The sequence below is a fragment of the Leucopleurus acutus genome, assembly GCF_964270905.1.
Source record: "Leucopleurus acutus genome assembly, chromosome: 3".
Classification (NCBI taxonomy): domain Eukaryota; kingdom Metazoa; phylum Chordata; class Mammalia; order Artiodactyla; family Delphinidae; genus Leucopleurus; species Leucopleurus acutus.
In genome coordinates, this window is record NC_139145.1 from 143,786,464 (window position 1) to 143,800,346 (window position 13,883).

Consider the following 13,883-nt stretch of genomic DNA (forward strand, 5'->3'; position numbering starts at 1 on the left):
TGTTATAATAATTTATCAATAATGGGGAAAAGTTTCTCTTTTTGTGTTCGCAAATTCGAGGTACAGAGTAGGAAACAGAATAGAGCTGGATTTCACTGTTCCTGAGTAACTGCTCTGTGTCCCTCTCTGCCCTGTCAGTCTCCAGCAAAAGACTTACTTGCATCAGACATCTTTGCTCCTCTCGTCTCAGAACCTCCAGGCCAGACATCTCCAGGACAACCTGCAACCATACAGACCAAGCCCCTGGACCTCTTCAAAACAAGTGCTGCTGCCCCAGTAGGGCCCCTTGGGGGTCTAGGTAGGTGTGTAGAGATGGAGTTAGGTTTGGCTCTGTTACTTTCACTCCTAAGATGGTAATTCATAGGAGGGAGCACTTCATATCCATAGGGGTTCCTGGGGCATAAGATTTGAGCATCCTAGGGAGCCTTTCTCCCACTTTTACTTCTCTACAACCCACCCCTATTAGGTACTCTTGACCTGTAACTGGAATTTGACTCCTTGAATTGGCATGTGAGAAGAGATCCATTTTTAGTGTTGCACTTACCTGAACCAACCGGTCATGGCTTACTGAAGACAGTTGGAAGGGATTCTGAAGCCCAGACCAGCTTCATTGGAGAAACAGGGTTGAGATGAGAGAGCCTTGTCTATCATCTCTATTTGAAGAAGTAGCAACATGCATGTCTTCCGTGCAATTTGCCATTACTAAATTGAAGTGCTATCCCCTATTTAACCTCTTGGTTAAAGCAAGGGATATACACCCCAAGAGGGCTATAAGTTAAATCTGAAGCAAGTGTGAGTAATTGAATGAAAGTGCCGGGTTCTGAGCCCAGCTCTGTTTCTAGGCGTATGGTGGGTGTGAGACAGGCATCTATCCTGATCAGTCTCTGAATAGTTAAGCTTAGCAGCTCCTTGCTGGTATTTTGGCTAGTTGGATGCCTCAGTAGAGTTAGTAAGTCCACAGTATAGAAGCCTGAAGTTGAAAAGAACACAGAAATAAGGGAAGAGATGGAATTTTATCAGATACCTGAGAGGTGATGCTGCTGTCATTCAAAAATGTGTCACCAGCTCTGCAAGCCACCGGGCCACTCTGTGGCAGGACGTTGGGGAAGGCCACTCGGCCGAGGGCTGGCCCTGCTACTCGTTGCCTGAAGCCTCCAGTTCTTTCCTGCCTCCATGGAACAGTCTTCAGAAACCCCGACAATGGTCTTTGCTCTCCTGCTGGGGCTTCTCTTTGTTTCTCTACTTCTTATCTCCTCTACAAGCTCCAAATAGACTCTGTCTTGGGAGGGGGCTGGGGGGGGAGCTATGGGTGAAGAGAGACTCTCCCCTATTTTGTAAAATCTGACCAGGGATCTTGGCTTTCTCTGCCTCCTGCTGAGTCAATCATCAGGACTCTTTTTTTTCCTGCTGTTTTCCGCCAAAGGAAAATATTTTGGTTCTGTCATCTTAAATCCACTCCATTCTATCTGGAGTGTGGTAGCAACAGGAGGGTTGGTTCCCACCTGCTGAGTGGCTGAAATCCCTGCAGGTGTGAGAAGCCCACTTGTTCCAGGTCTCTGCTTGGCGTTTACACCATCAGGAGACTCTCCCCAAGCACTTCATATCTCTTGGGGTCTTCCCCTTTCTGCATCCCTTTCTCCTCCACCCACAAGTGGAGCTGGTTGGTGGTTTCCCTGCAGAAGGATAGAGAGCTTGTATGCAGTGCCTGCGACTAGGTCACATCGCAGAGCTTTGTAGTTTCATATCAATGCCCCGAAGCATTTTTACAGCCGATATTTAACAAGTCAGCCTGAAAATACAGCTGGACCCTATAACTGTTAATTTATTCAGACGAAGTGAAGCTTTTTGGCTAGGTGCCCCTGTTGAGGCCTTGGGGTATACAACTGCAGAATACTGATGATTCTTCCCAGTTTGGACATGGGACTCAAACTGAGCCCTACAGTATAGCCCCTGTCCACTAGCAGGGACCCTCCGCCAAGCCATGGAAGGTTGTAGGTCTGGCTTCCGCTGGACCCAGCTGGGGGACCGTTTCCTCTGGAGAACTGGGGGTGGGGAAAGGGCAGTGTAGAAAGCTGAGCCTTTGGCTTTGACTAGCTGCCCTGTGCTTTAATCTAGAATCTAAAGGTTAATAAAACTAACTTTTTATACCCACACTTTCTTTTCCCTTACCTTTCTCCAGCAGGGCCTTAAATATCTTGGAAACGTGATGCATGGGACCTGGTAGACGGGAATGAAGGCTGGCCTAAGTATACACTGGGAAAGCCTTTAATTCCTCGCAAATGTATTTTTCTCTTTTACCACCACTCCCACTAATACCATCTAGGACTAAAGCCACACATTTTCCTAAGGGAAGGCAAGTCATCCAACATGAAAGATGGTAAAATTCTATCCAATTTTTGCACATCCAATTGGTGTAAATTATTAGTGAGGGACTCTAGCTTCAGTTAATAAAATGTAAGTAATTTGTTTTAAAATGCCAGCAATAACTTTGTTCAAACTCAAGCCACTTCTAGAAGCCTGTATTATAGGATCTAAGAGAACTGTTCCCTTGATTGGTTGTGAAAGGAATACAGGCATACCTCGTTTTATTGCACTTCGTTTTATTGTACCTTGGAGATATTGAGTTTTTTACAAATTGATGGTCTGTGGCAACCTGAGTCGAGCAAGTCTATCAGCGCCATTTCTCCAACAGCATTTGTTCACGTCGTGTCTCTGTATCACATTTTGGTAATTCCTGCAATATTTCAAACGTTTTTACTATTATTATATTGCTATGGTGATCTGTGATTGATGATCTTTGATGTTACTATTGCAAAAAGATTACAACTTGCTGAAGGCTCAGGTGATGGTTAGCATTTTTTAACAATAAAGTATTTTTAAATTAAGGTATGTACATTGTTTTTTTAGACATAATGCTACTGCACATTTACTAGACTACAGTATAGTGTAAACATAACTTTTATATGGGCTGGGAAACCAAAAAATTTGTGTGACTCACTTTATTGCCATATTCCTTTTTATGGCAGTGGTCTGGAACCAAACCTGCAATATCTCTGAGGTCTGCCTGTATGTATACTCTTGAGTGTACATGAAGTCTCATTTCGGTATATGTCAAATAAGTATTTGGATTAACATTCTAATAAAAAATACAGTTCTGTTCCTTGATGCCAAGGAGATGGAACAGGAGGATAGGGTGCTGGATTTGGAGGTGGTATGCCTGAGTTTTAGTCTCTTTCACAGACTGTGACCCTCTCAATTGTAATAATATTCTTGTGCCCAGTTTCCTCACCCCAAAAATAAGCATGTTGATTTAGTAAGATGACCCACCTCTGAAACCCAGCAGCCTTCGTGAGCGCACCTTGTGTTCACGGCCAGATGGCTGTTGTTCCTGATGACGGTTGAGTCAAGTAACACCAGGCTCCAGTCCCAAGAACATTCAAGATACAACATCTTACCATATCAGCCCCTGAACGTTGTTTTAAAAATATTTCTCACTCTGGAAACAAAAACATTCCTAGCCCAAGTTTGAAGGCCTTCTCCTACTTTGGTTAGAAAACTTTCATAACTAAAGAATGCTCTGCTCCGAAGCTCAAAGCAAGTAGGTTTTGAGAGCAGAGTGTCGTTTGTGAATGGGTATGAGGCTGAATTTAGGTTTTCTGTTAGTGGTGACAGTTTAACTGGGTCATTAATACACTTGGGAAGAGGCCGAAGAGAAAATGTGCTACGTATTAGAACAAGATGCAGGGAATGAGCTTCTCAAGAAGAGGAGGGCACACATTGGCGAGACCCAGATTTTAGTGATTTAATGAATTACAGATCAACGATGGCAAGGGTGCAGGTGATAGAGCCGTTTCCCCACAAAGAGCAGATGCCTGCAGACGGGCAGTTAGTCACATTGCAAGGGTTGTTTTTTTTTTGTTTGTGTTTTTGCTTCACTTTATCTCGTCTCCCTCTCTTCCTCTTCCTCTTTTAAATACTCTGTTCTAACTTCTGGCAAAGTTTAGTGAGTGACACATGGCAGGAAGCACTTTTATTTGAAACAGCTCTCCTAGGAAAACTAGCCTTTTCTCCATTTTTGTATATAAAAGTCTAAAGCTATCTTAGCATCAACCAAATTTTATCATCCTTTTATGTAGCTGTGTCCACCTTGGCAGCATTTAAAAGCAAGGAAGCTTTGAAATGGTTTCTTCGGGATGTAAACACGTTAAAGCCTAATGCACATGCCTGATAGCTAGTCTCCATTAAGACCTCAGACATGAGCCAGTTGCCCAATGAAAACATTAAATCAGTTTCTCAAGAGTATCTGATGGATTATATATATATATATCTTTTCGGTACGTGGAAAAAATAATGTTGTGGCCTCTCCCGTTGCGGAGCACAGGCTCCGGACGCGCAGGCTCAGCGGCCATGGCTCACGGGCCCAGCCGCTCTGCGGCATGTGGGATTTTCCCGGACCGGGGCACGAACCCGTGTTCCCTGCATCGGCAGGCGGACTTTCAACCACTGCGCCACCAGGGAAGCCCTGATGGATTATATTAATTTACTTTATAACAAGCATGGTTTCTATATGTAAATGTATTTACTCAACACGTAGGTTCATGCTATTGACAGGCTCTGTTCTAGCTGTTTGAATGACATCAGTGTACGTACGAGAAGGGCTCATTTTCTTTTTTATGACTGGGTACTTATGGACTGTATTATCTATCTAATGAGGAAAGTGAAAAAGGTGTGGAAGAAAGAAAGGGCTTCGAAATGCAACCAGCATTTAAATGCTTGCTACAGCTCCTTCGTCTTTGGAGTGAAATAATCTAATAAAAGCCATGTCAGCCTCAAGGCTTAATGAAGGTTTGGCATGTACATGCTCTCTAAAAATGCTCTCCGGAGAGTTGACTCTCTGAAACTCAAGGATCCTCTTCAGGCTAGTTTCCTGATAAGTCCTTTATCCCATTTCCCTCCTTCAGGTGGTGTGCCAGTTATATCTGCTCAGACAGGACCATGGAACCCAGCGCCCTTAGTCTTTAGTCAATCCACTACAATGGTCCCGGGCACTATGATGGCTGGTCAGCCTTCAGGATTCAGTCAGCCAATCGTCTTTACCACAAGCCCAGCTGTTCCAGGTTGGAACCAGCCTTCATCCTTTGCAGCCTCAGCTTCACCTCCAGCCCCTGTAGTCTGGGGCCCGTCAGCATCCGTGACACCCAATACTTGGTCATCAACCAGCCCGCTGGGGAATCCTTTTCAGAGCAATGTTTTTCCAGCTCCTACTGTGTCAGCCCAGCCCCCTTCTATGCTCTCCTCTCTCCTGGTCACTCCTCCTCAGCCACCTCCCAGAACTGGCCCTCCGAAGGACGTCTCCAGCGATGCCTTCGTTGCCTTGGACCCACTTGGGGACAAAGAAGTGAAGGAAGTGAAAGAAATGTTTAAGGACTTCCAACTGCGGCAGCCACCTACTCTGCCAGCAAGGAAAGGAGAGCAGAATTCCGCTGGGACTTCAAGTGCCTTCTCCAACTACTTCAACAACAAAGTTGGCATTCCTCAGGAGAATGCAGACCATGATGACTTTGACGCTAATCAACTGTTGAGAAAAATCAATGGTAAGCTACCTACTTCTCTGTCAGCTGTACCAACAAGTATTCCACTGCCATATGGGCCCACAGAGTCCCTCAGAAGAACCCTCTCCCGACCCACCAATAGCTTTACTCTTGCTTTTTTTGCCTAGCAGGGGTTATGGAGACAACTTAACCATTTACCTTACGGAGTTAACTTTACCTTAGTTAGCTGTTTCTAAGGGCTGGCCCAATGCTGCCCTCTTGTGACAATTCTTAAAAGGGCTGCCAGGAGTTATTGAAATTCAATGGGTCATGGCACCTGGAGGCTGTATGTGTGATAAGGACTCATTTTTTCATGAGTAGGTTTGTGTGGACTGTACTACCCATCTAATGAGGAAAGTTAAAAAGGTGTGGTAGAACGAAAGCGCTTCCAAACGCAGCCAGTATTTGAATGCTCGCTGGCCTGTATTAATGATTTAATCTCTCGGAGGTTTTACTTCTGTGTTGGCCTCAAGGCTTGGTGAAGGTTTGCCATGTAGGCGGGCCTCTCACTGTTGTGGCCTCTCCCGTTGCGGAGCACAGGCACCGGACGCGCAGGCTCAGCGGCCATGGCTCACGGGCCCAGCCGCTCCGCGGCATGCGGGATCCTCCCGGACCGGGGCACGAACCCGCGTCCCCTGCATCGGCAGGCGGACTCTCAACCACTGCACCACCAGGGAAGCCCCACGTAGGTACTTTTAAGTGAGGGAATTCTGAATCTCTTCCACTTCAAGCAAATATGCACGGCTTCCTCTTCCAAGAAGGGATGAATTTGCCTGTAATAATCACTGGGAGTCTTGGTATTTGGTGGTGATTTTTGTTCCATTGATGTCAATTTCAAAAGTATGGAACTTAGGGCTTCCCTGGTGGCGCAGTGGTTGAGAGTCCGCCTGCCGATGCAGGGGACACGGGTTCGTGCCCCGGTCAGGGAAGATCCCGCATGCCGCGGAGCGGCTGGGCCCGTGAGCCATGGCCCCTGAGCCTGTGCGTTCGGAGCAAGTATGGAACTTAATTTCTAAGATAAGCCTGACTGGAGAACTTGTGCATGTATTTGACTACTTTTTCACCTTCTAGAACTACCAAAGCCAGCTCCCAGACAAGGTGCCCTGCCAGTTTCCAAATCTGCTGACAATGCATTTGAGAACCCCTTCTCTAAAGATTCTTTCCGTTCATCACCAGCGTCTGTAAGTATCAACTATTAGAAGATGAGCTCCAAAGTACACACCACATAGAGTTACCACCTCCTGAATTAACCTTGCTTGTATCTTTGACAGTAAAGGACATTTGAATACGATGGATCATTGAGGACCATCGCAGTGTAAACCTCAACTCAAACTGGGGAAAGATTATTTTTGCAGGAACTACTCTCCTGAACTTGAGAAACAAATAACATATAGAAAAGTCCTTTGTATCTCACTTAACCTAGCTCGGGAAAGCACTTTGAAAGAAAATTGAGCCAAAATGGTATCTTTAAAATTTTTTCAAAGATTTAAGTTCCTAATTTCCCACCCATAATTACTTAGCTCATAAAAATAATATTTTGCATTGGGAGGCAAACATAATTCTGAAACTTGGTTTTGATGTAAATAATACACACACACACACACACACACACACACACACACACATCACAGGCAGGCAAACACAAGTCATCATAGACCCACATACAATATCTGATTAGTCTGTGACTTAAGTGATTTTTTTTAAAGGGATCTGAGAAGTCTTAATTATAGTTGTTTTCTTACAATTGTAATTATGGTTATTGACTAGATGGTTTTATCTCCATAGATGGCTTCTCCTCAATCCACATCTTCTGATGTATATAGGGATCCATTTGGAAATCCTTTTGCCTAACTTCTGTAAGTAGAAGATCCTACTAAGCTTAGGTTTGGTGAAAAAGGGTGGCATGGGGGTAAGGGTGAAACTTTAATTTTAGAATCGGAAAGAAGTTAAATCTCTGTAATGGAGAAGTAAAAGATATGGAACACTGTACTTAACTAGTTTAGTAATGAATAGGCTGGACATCTGTGAATAGAGTTCTCATACATATAAAAAACAGTACTATACTCATATGGAAATGAATTTCTGTCATCCTGTGTTTTTGATATTTCACTTCTGTATGGAGTAAAACTCAATATAACACATAGCCTTCTAGATTTTTGACCTTCACATTGAAGTGATTGCAAAGCTTCCTAGTAATTAGTTTTCTATAGAAGCTTCAAAATCTGGGGACCTTCTGAAGCCACCAAACAGGTCAGCCAAACAGATCATGATCACACTTCTGCCTCCCAAATCAATACATATTTCTTTGTGAGGGGCCTCAGATTAGTCTGAACTAGTCTGGCGATGTTAAATCCCAAAGTGGTGACAGCTGCCGGTACCTCCTTCAAAAGTAGCATGAGCTCACATGAGTCTGCTGGTGGGTTTCATCCTCGGTCAGTTATTGTGTGTAACCACCTTAGACTGAGACCCGGGAAGGGGAAAGGCTGTTTTTCTTTCTCAACAGTGAGTGGAAGCAACTTTAATCTTGAAAGGTTGAAGTTAGTGGAGGAGAGGAGACTTATCTGCATTTTGAAAGGGGTGAACAACAGGAAGAATGAAAAGAACCCAAACCCATTTCTTTTTCAGTCTTGCCCCATTCAAGTGAGACTACCAAACTGTCTTGACCCACGTAGAACTGAATTCTTTTAAATAGATAAATATCTTAAATCTGAGATCAACAATAAGATTTGAGTTTTTTTGCAATTTGGATTAGCCCCCCTCACTCCACTTCTGTAATTACAGTATTTCTGAAAGTGCTTTTCCGTAAAATCAGCTTCAGAGAACCGAGTGAGATTACTGAAAAGACAAATTCCTGGGCCCCAGCCCTAAGGAATCCCCCTCGGTGCTGAGGAAAAGCTTCATTTTAACAAGCGTCCAGATGGTTTCTAATGTTAATAAAGCAGTGTAATATATGGAAGATGTTGAAGGGCTAGAAGTCTTGACAGAGACTCATTATTGCTTCCTCTCCAGGGGAGGCACACACAGACGATAGAAAGGAACAAACCGCACTGAAAATCTAGGAGGATTGTTTGTGCTAAATTGAATTGACTATAGAGTTCTCTTTGGAGGCACTTTCTTCTTTAGGTCATGAAGGAAGGATAATTTTGGTCAACCTGCTAAATATATAGGTTGAGGGGTAGGGGGGGCAATTGCCATGGGAGAAAATATTAAGCACTTGTGTTAATCACTTTATTACAGATTCTACATCGACTATTCTATCCAATCCTCTTGAATCGGTCCTAGGAGATACTATGACTGACATTTTAAAATAATGACTTAGTATTTAATACATTGATAGTCAATCCAAAATTTCTAACCATGGGTTTTTTCTTCTCCACACTTCTCTAGGAACTTGGCATGCTGACTGTCCAGAGGAACAAAAAGGTTGGCCTTAGTAGTCAAGGACAAAGCTAATAAGCAGACAAGTCCTGACCTCTGCCCTTGTTCTAGCTTTGACGTATTATCTGTTGCCCTATTTCTTGCTGCCTCTTCCACTTGTAGAATGCCTTCCACTTTCTGTTTAGCTAAACTGAATCTATGGATTTAAATAAATTAAGAACCTAAACTCTCTAGCTTAAATGTAAATGAAGTAGTTTCCTTCCTTGAACCCTTGTTTATTGTGTCCCTAGAATCTTCTAGAACACTGTGCTGTGTACCCTCTGGCTGGGTGATGCAGCCACCACAACTCCTCAGATCATACTGTTTTGAATAAATTTTAAAATCCTTACGGTTCAGAGTGTTTCGGGGTTCTGTTTCAGAGCATAAAAACCTAAAGATTGTGGTAGAACAAGGCACCTTCTTAAACCTTGCTTCAGACCATCACTTGCAGAGTATTTTTAAAGTAAAATAAAGCAAAAGTTCAGTTTCTCTCTGGGGACTTTGAACACAACTAAGAACGTTTTTAAAGATATAACTTCTCTTTCTGAACATTATTCTTCTCTCAAGGGCAGGATTGTCTTCTCCAATCTCTTGCTAGCTATTGCAAATGAGGGAAAATCACTTTTCATCTCTCCTCTTCTTTTCCCTCTGATTCTCTTTTCAGTCATTTTTACTCCTGGGTTTATAACATTACCTCTCTTTCACAAACAACAGAGTTTTATGGGGCAAAAAAAATCTAATGATTCACAGATCTGAAGCCTCTCTGCCTTCTCAGTAATCTCTAATCCCAGTAACTAGAATTGCAAATGGGCACAACTTTTATCCTTTCTATGGAATAGGAGGCCATCCTCCTGAGCTGAAGTTCCGGAAGAGCAGTTCATGTTGAAGAAAAATTGAACTCAACTCAGCAAAGAAGGACCGTGTTCTGAAGAGAAACACATCACAAAGTGAAATGTGATAGTGCCAAACATTAGGTGCTTATTTGGGGTAATGCCAGGCCTTTATCAAATAACTGGAAAGCTTTCTTTATGCCACACAGTCTCACAGTTAGTAGGATGATAAATGGGAGAAGAAATCTGCAGTGTTATCATTAAAAATCTAATGCCTGCAATATTTTTCTCCTCATAACCTTGGAAACCTTTCCAGTTCATTTTCAGTCCTATTGTCAGCACAGTTCAAAGGGTTTGTTCTTGCCATATGAGTTTTGTTTTGTTTTGTTTTGTTTATGTTGGGTTTTTTAATGTTGTCTCTTGACCCCTAGTGCTCAGGTTCTTGTGGGTGTTAATCAACCACATACAATGTTATCTTTAGGTGGAAGAAGAGGATGACTGCTCAGGATCTAAACGAGATGGTGGCCTCCTGAACCTCTACTGATTAGCTCCAAGTAGTCCGAGCTAAAGGCCTGTGGCTTTACGTTGAATGATAATAGCTGATCACGTATGGCATCATTTTCCATCTGACTTCCCACTCAGTCATTGTTAACACAGACTTGAAATAGTATTTTATATGTCCACATACCTAAATGTGCTAACTGGAGGCAACTATTTCTAGGGAATTGAATTTTTGAAAGTGATGGACAGCCACACAATTGTTTTGTACATACTTATTTTCTTGTGCACTTTTCTGTATGCAAAGAAAGCTATAAATTTACTCATTTCAATAAACTGGAATGGCAGAATCTCACATGTTATCATCAGTTCATTTGACCCCTGCTTTCGGTTGATGTAGTAGAGCCGAGGTATAGCGTACGCCAGGTTAAGGCCAGCAAATGTTAGTTATAATAGATTCTGGATTTTCACAAGAATGAAAAAGTGGAAATCCATGAAGTAGGACCACAGGTAAATTACTGTCTCATGCCTTTCAAGCTTCTATTTTCTCTCTCAGACCTATACATAGTCCTTCCCTGGGAGTTTAATGGGAGTCTAGCGGATAAGACCTGTACCAGAACAACCTCAATTATGTCTAGTATAAAAATCATTCTTTAGTAGTGAACTGTTGGTTCATGCCTTTTACCCTTTGCCTCTCCTTGTTCTTTAGTTAGCCATGACTGATTTCATCAAAACACAACTGTGTGGACTGGTCCAGACTTGTATTAGCTACTCAGAAGAGGCTTCTGAGCTTCTGAGTTAGGTGGTCAGGCCAATGCTCAAATGTCTTTAACACTAGGACACTCTTAAACACTCTCCCCTATTAAAAAAGTTCAAGGCTCTCATTCATTTCAAGAAGACCTAGAGCTACAGGGAAGATGACCCCAAGGCAGACCCTGCTTGACTGTAGAAGTCTTGGTGTTAAACTTGACTCCTCTAGGGAATAAGATGAACTTGACAGAGTAGGTGTCATTGATTGGCATTTACTGTTAGGGGATGTTTGGTAGTACTGCCTTACCTTTCCCTTTAACTGAAACATTTGGTCTCTTTCTGACAAGGAGTAGAATATAGAGAAACAGACTCCACATGTGAGCAGCTTCCAGTAAACCACAGATGAACTGGAGAAGGCTGCTGATAAGCACAGGTTGCACAAATTATGTGGCTTATCCAAATGGTCTGCAGTATATCTAACCCACTGAACCTGTGTGATATTGCCATGTGGTTTAAGCAAGATCTTGCCAGAGGTTAAGGGATATGTGTACAAGGGATGACATTCACTTCAGTGCAGTAGGAACTACTGTTGACCAAGCCGAGGGAGGTGCTTCCTGAAGTGTCCCTGCAAAGTAGAAACAGACCTCTTTAGAGTCTCTTAGTAGCAGTGGTGTTCACACCTGTAAGCCGGGAATTCAGCTTTTAGGGTAACACTATTATCGCAGAAGAGGGTTTCATTTAAGCATCACATAGCTCTAAGCTAAAAGCTGAACTTTAACAGCCAGCCTGGGCCTCCACTTCTCTCACATACAGGCAATACAAAGGGAGAAGGTATTGATTTTCTCAAAATAATCTTGCATCTGTGAAGTGCTTTACCATTTACACAACATAACCTCATTCTGTTGCTACTGTAATTCTGCAAGGTGGGATCTGTTATTGTTCCAGCTCATCTGAGAATGTCATCCATGCTTTAAAATGGCTACAATTTGCTTCAACTCTTTGAGTGGTTTCCAAGGTATTTGATTGTGGAACTGTGCATCTTAACTACTTTTACTGTGGAAGTTGGTAAAGCTGAAAGCTTCATTTCCCAGCCTCCCTTGCACGTAGCTGTGGCCATGTGACCACATTCTAGACAATGAGCCATAGTTGAGGTCTCATTCAGCTATGCAGGGAGATCTTTTCAGGCAGTGATTTCAAACTCCTCCATCAAAATGTTAACCATCATGTCTCGAGAGCCAAACAGAGTATGATTGTGTGTCTTTCCTGTTCTGACAGCAGGGAGGGGAAAGAACAGAGGATATGGCTAACTCAGGAGTTTGGTTGACCCTGCAATAAGCTGACAAGTGAGGACTCTGACCCATATTCCTGGAATAGCTTCAATACAAAGTCTCTTAGTGAAAGACAGGAGCTCCCCAACAGTCCCTGGTAAATATTTAAGCTATTATAAACATTGGAGGAGATTGCTAAATAATAAAATGCCTAATTCTTGCTGGGAAAGGCTATGTTTTAACGAACCCCCTTCTATTAAAAACAACTACATCTCACGTCCTAAGTCAATATGCCAAACATGGACACACATGGGCTGTGGCGGCAGCAGCCCTGTTAACGTGTCCTAATTACAGCAATGCTGATGGACAAGACCCACCCAGGTGTCGTCTCACTTAATGAGGGACTGAGCCCCTTGTTCTCCCTTGCTTCTCTGAAAGTATGTGCTTAATTACTGGACCTCTATCATGTGCTGAAATCATATGAGTGACAGTCCCCAGAGAGATGACAGTGTCGGCTGCTCGTGGCAAGGAAACTGGGCTTCTGCGGGGACCAAAAATGGAGTGATCATAAAAGAAGAAGAAGAAGAAAAAAAAAACTCCAACTATGAAGGGCTCCAGACTAAGTTTTCCTTATAATGTTAGCTGTGGAGTTTTCTGTGAATTCTTTTTCATTTGCTTGACTTCAATCTCTATTATCTTACCTTAATTGTAAGAAAGAGAAATTACTGCTGGTCCAAAAGTTACAGGGTGACCCGACTGGTCTGAGTCTGGGTTTTGGATGTCTCCAGGGTGTGTCTGAGGCTGCCTCCACCAGGTACCTACTTACACTGATGGATCATCACAGAACCTTTTGTTTGGGAGCAGCTAAGCGGAGTGCTGGAACACAGGAGCTATAGCAGAGAGGGGTGAGAAAGAAAAGGAAGGGTCAATAGGACATTGCCTCCCTGTCTCCCTCACTGGCCTGTGAAACTGGTAGAGAGCCTTGATGGTGGAAACAATAGGGCTGAAAGAAGGAGGAATTTTCTTCTTCTGATGAAAGAACTTGGGCAAGGCAGGCAGTTCAGGGCCCACAAGTCCACTAGTAATGAATGGACAAGAGTAATGGAAGGCTCACAGTGGCTAAAATTAGTAGGGGATTATTTTTTTCACAAAAAAGTCTAGATTGATGGCTGCTGGTGTTGGCTCAGCAGCTCAACAAGACCCTCAAGGACACAGAGGCTTAGCTTTTCACTCCAACTTTTATAGCCTTTGGTTTTTTTCTTACGTTTATTTCCTAATGGTTACAAGATGGCTGCATAGCACCAAATAGGATATTACTGTTCAAGGAGGGCAGAAGGGGAAAGGCAGTACAATCAATGTCTGCTCCTCGAACTAGGCATTTCGGTTTTCCCCAAGCCTTTCCAGTGGACTTCAACTATGGCTCGCTGGCCAGAATGTGGTCACGTGGCCACTGCTAAGTGTAAGGGAGGCTGGGAAATCAAGCTTTTAACTTTACCAACTTTTATAGGAAGGAAGAGGCAGGGCTGGCT

At 43.2% G+C, this 13,883-nt stretch overlaps 1 protein-coding gene across 3 annotated transcripts in view; it reads left to right on the forward strand.

The window, feature by feature from the left end:
* Nucleotides 1-10,676, forward strand: part of DAB2 (DAB adaptor protein 2) — a 52,657-nt gene extending 41,981 nt beyond the window's left edge. For 2 of the 3 annotated variants that reach the window (XM_082837412.1, XM_082837413.1), the window contains 6 exons: nucleotides 139-298; nucleotides 4,962-5,594; nucleotides 6,663-6,772; nucleotides 7,377-7,447; nucleotides 8,979-9,014; nucleotides 10,320-10,374. In XM_082837412.1, the coding sequence (XP_082693538.1) occupies nucleotides 139-298; nucleotides 4,962-5,594; nucleotides 6,663-6,772; nucleotides 7,377-7,442 (969 nt within the window). In that variant the 3' untranslated portion in view covers nucleotides 7,443-7,447; nucleotides 8,979-9,014; nucleotides 10,320-10,374. Of the gene's footprint in view, nucleotides 1-138; nucleotides 299-4,961; nucleotides 5,595-6,662; nucleotides 6,773-7,376; nucleotides 7,448-8,978; nucleotides 9,015-10,319 lie in introns of all 3 variants that reach the window. The other variant, XM_082837414.1, reaches the window with a different exon arrangement.
* The last annotated feature ends 3,207 nt before the right edge of the window (nucleotides 10,677-13,883 follow it).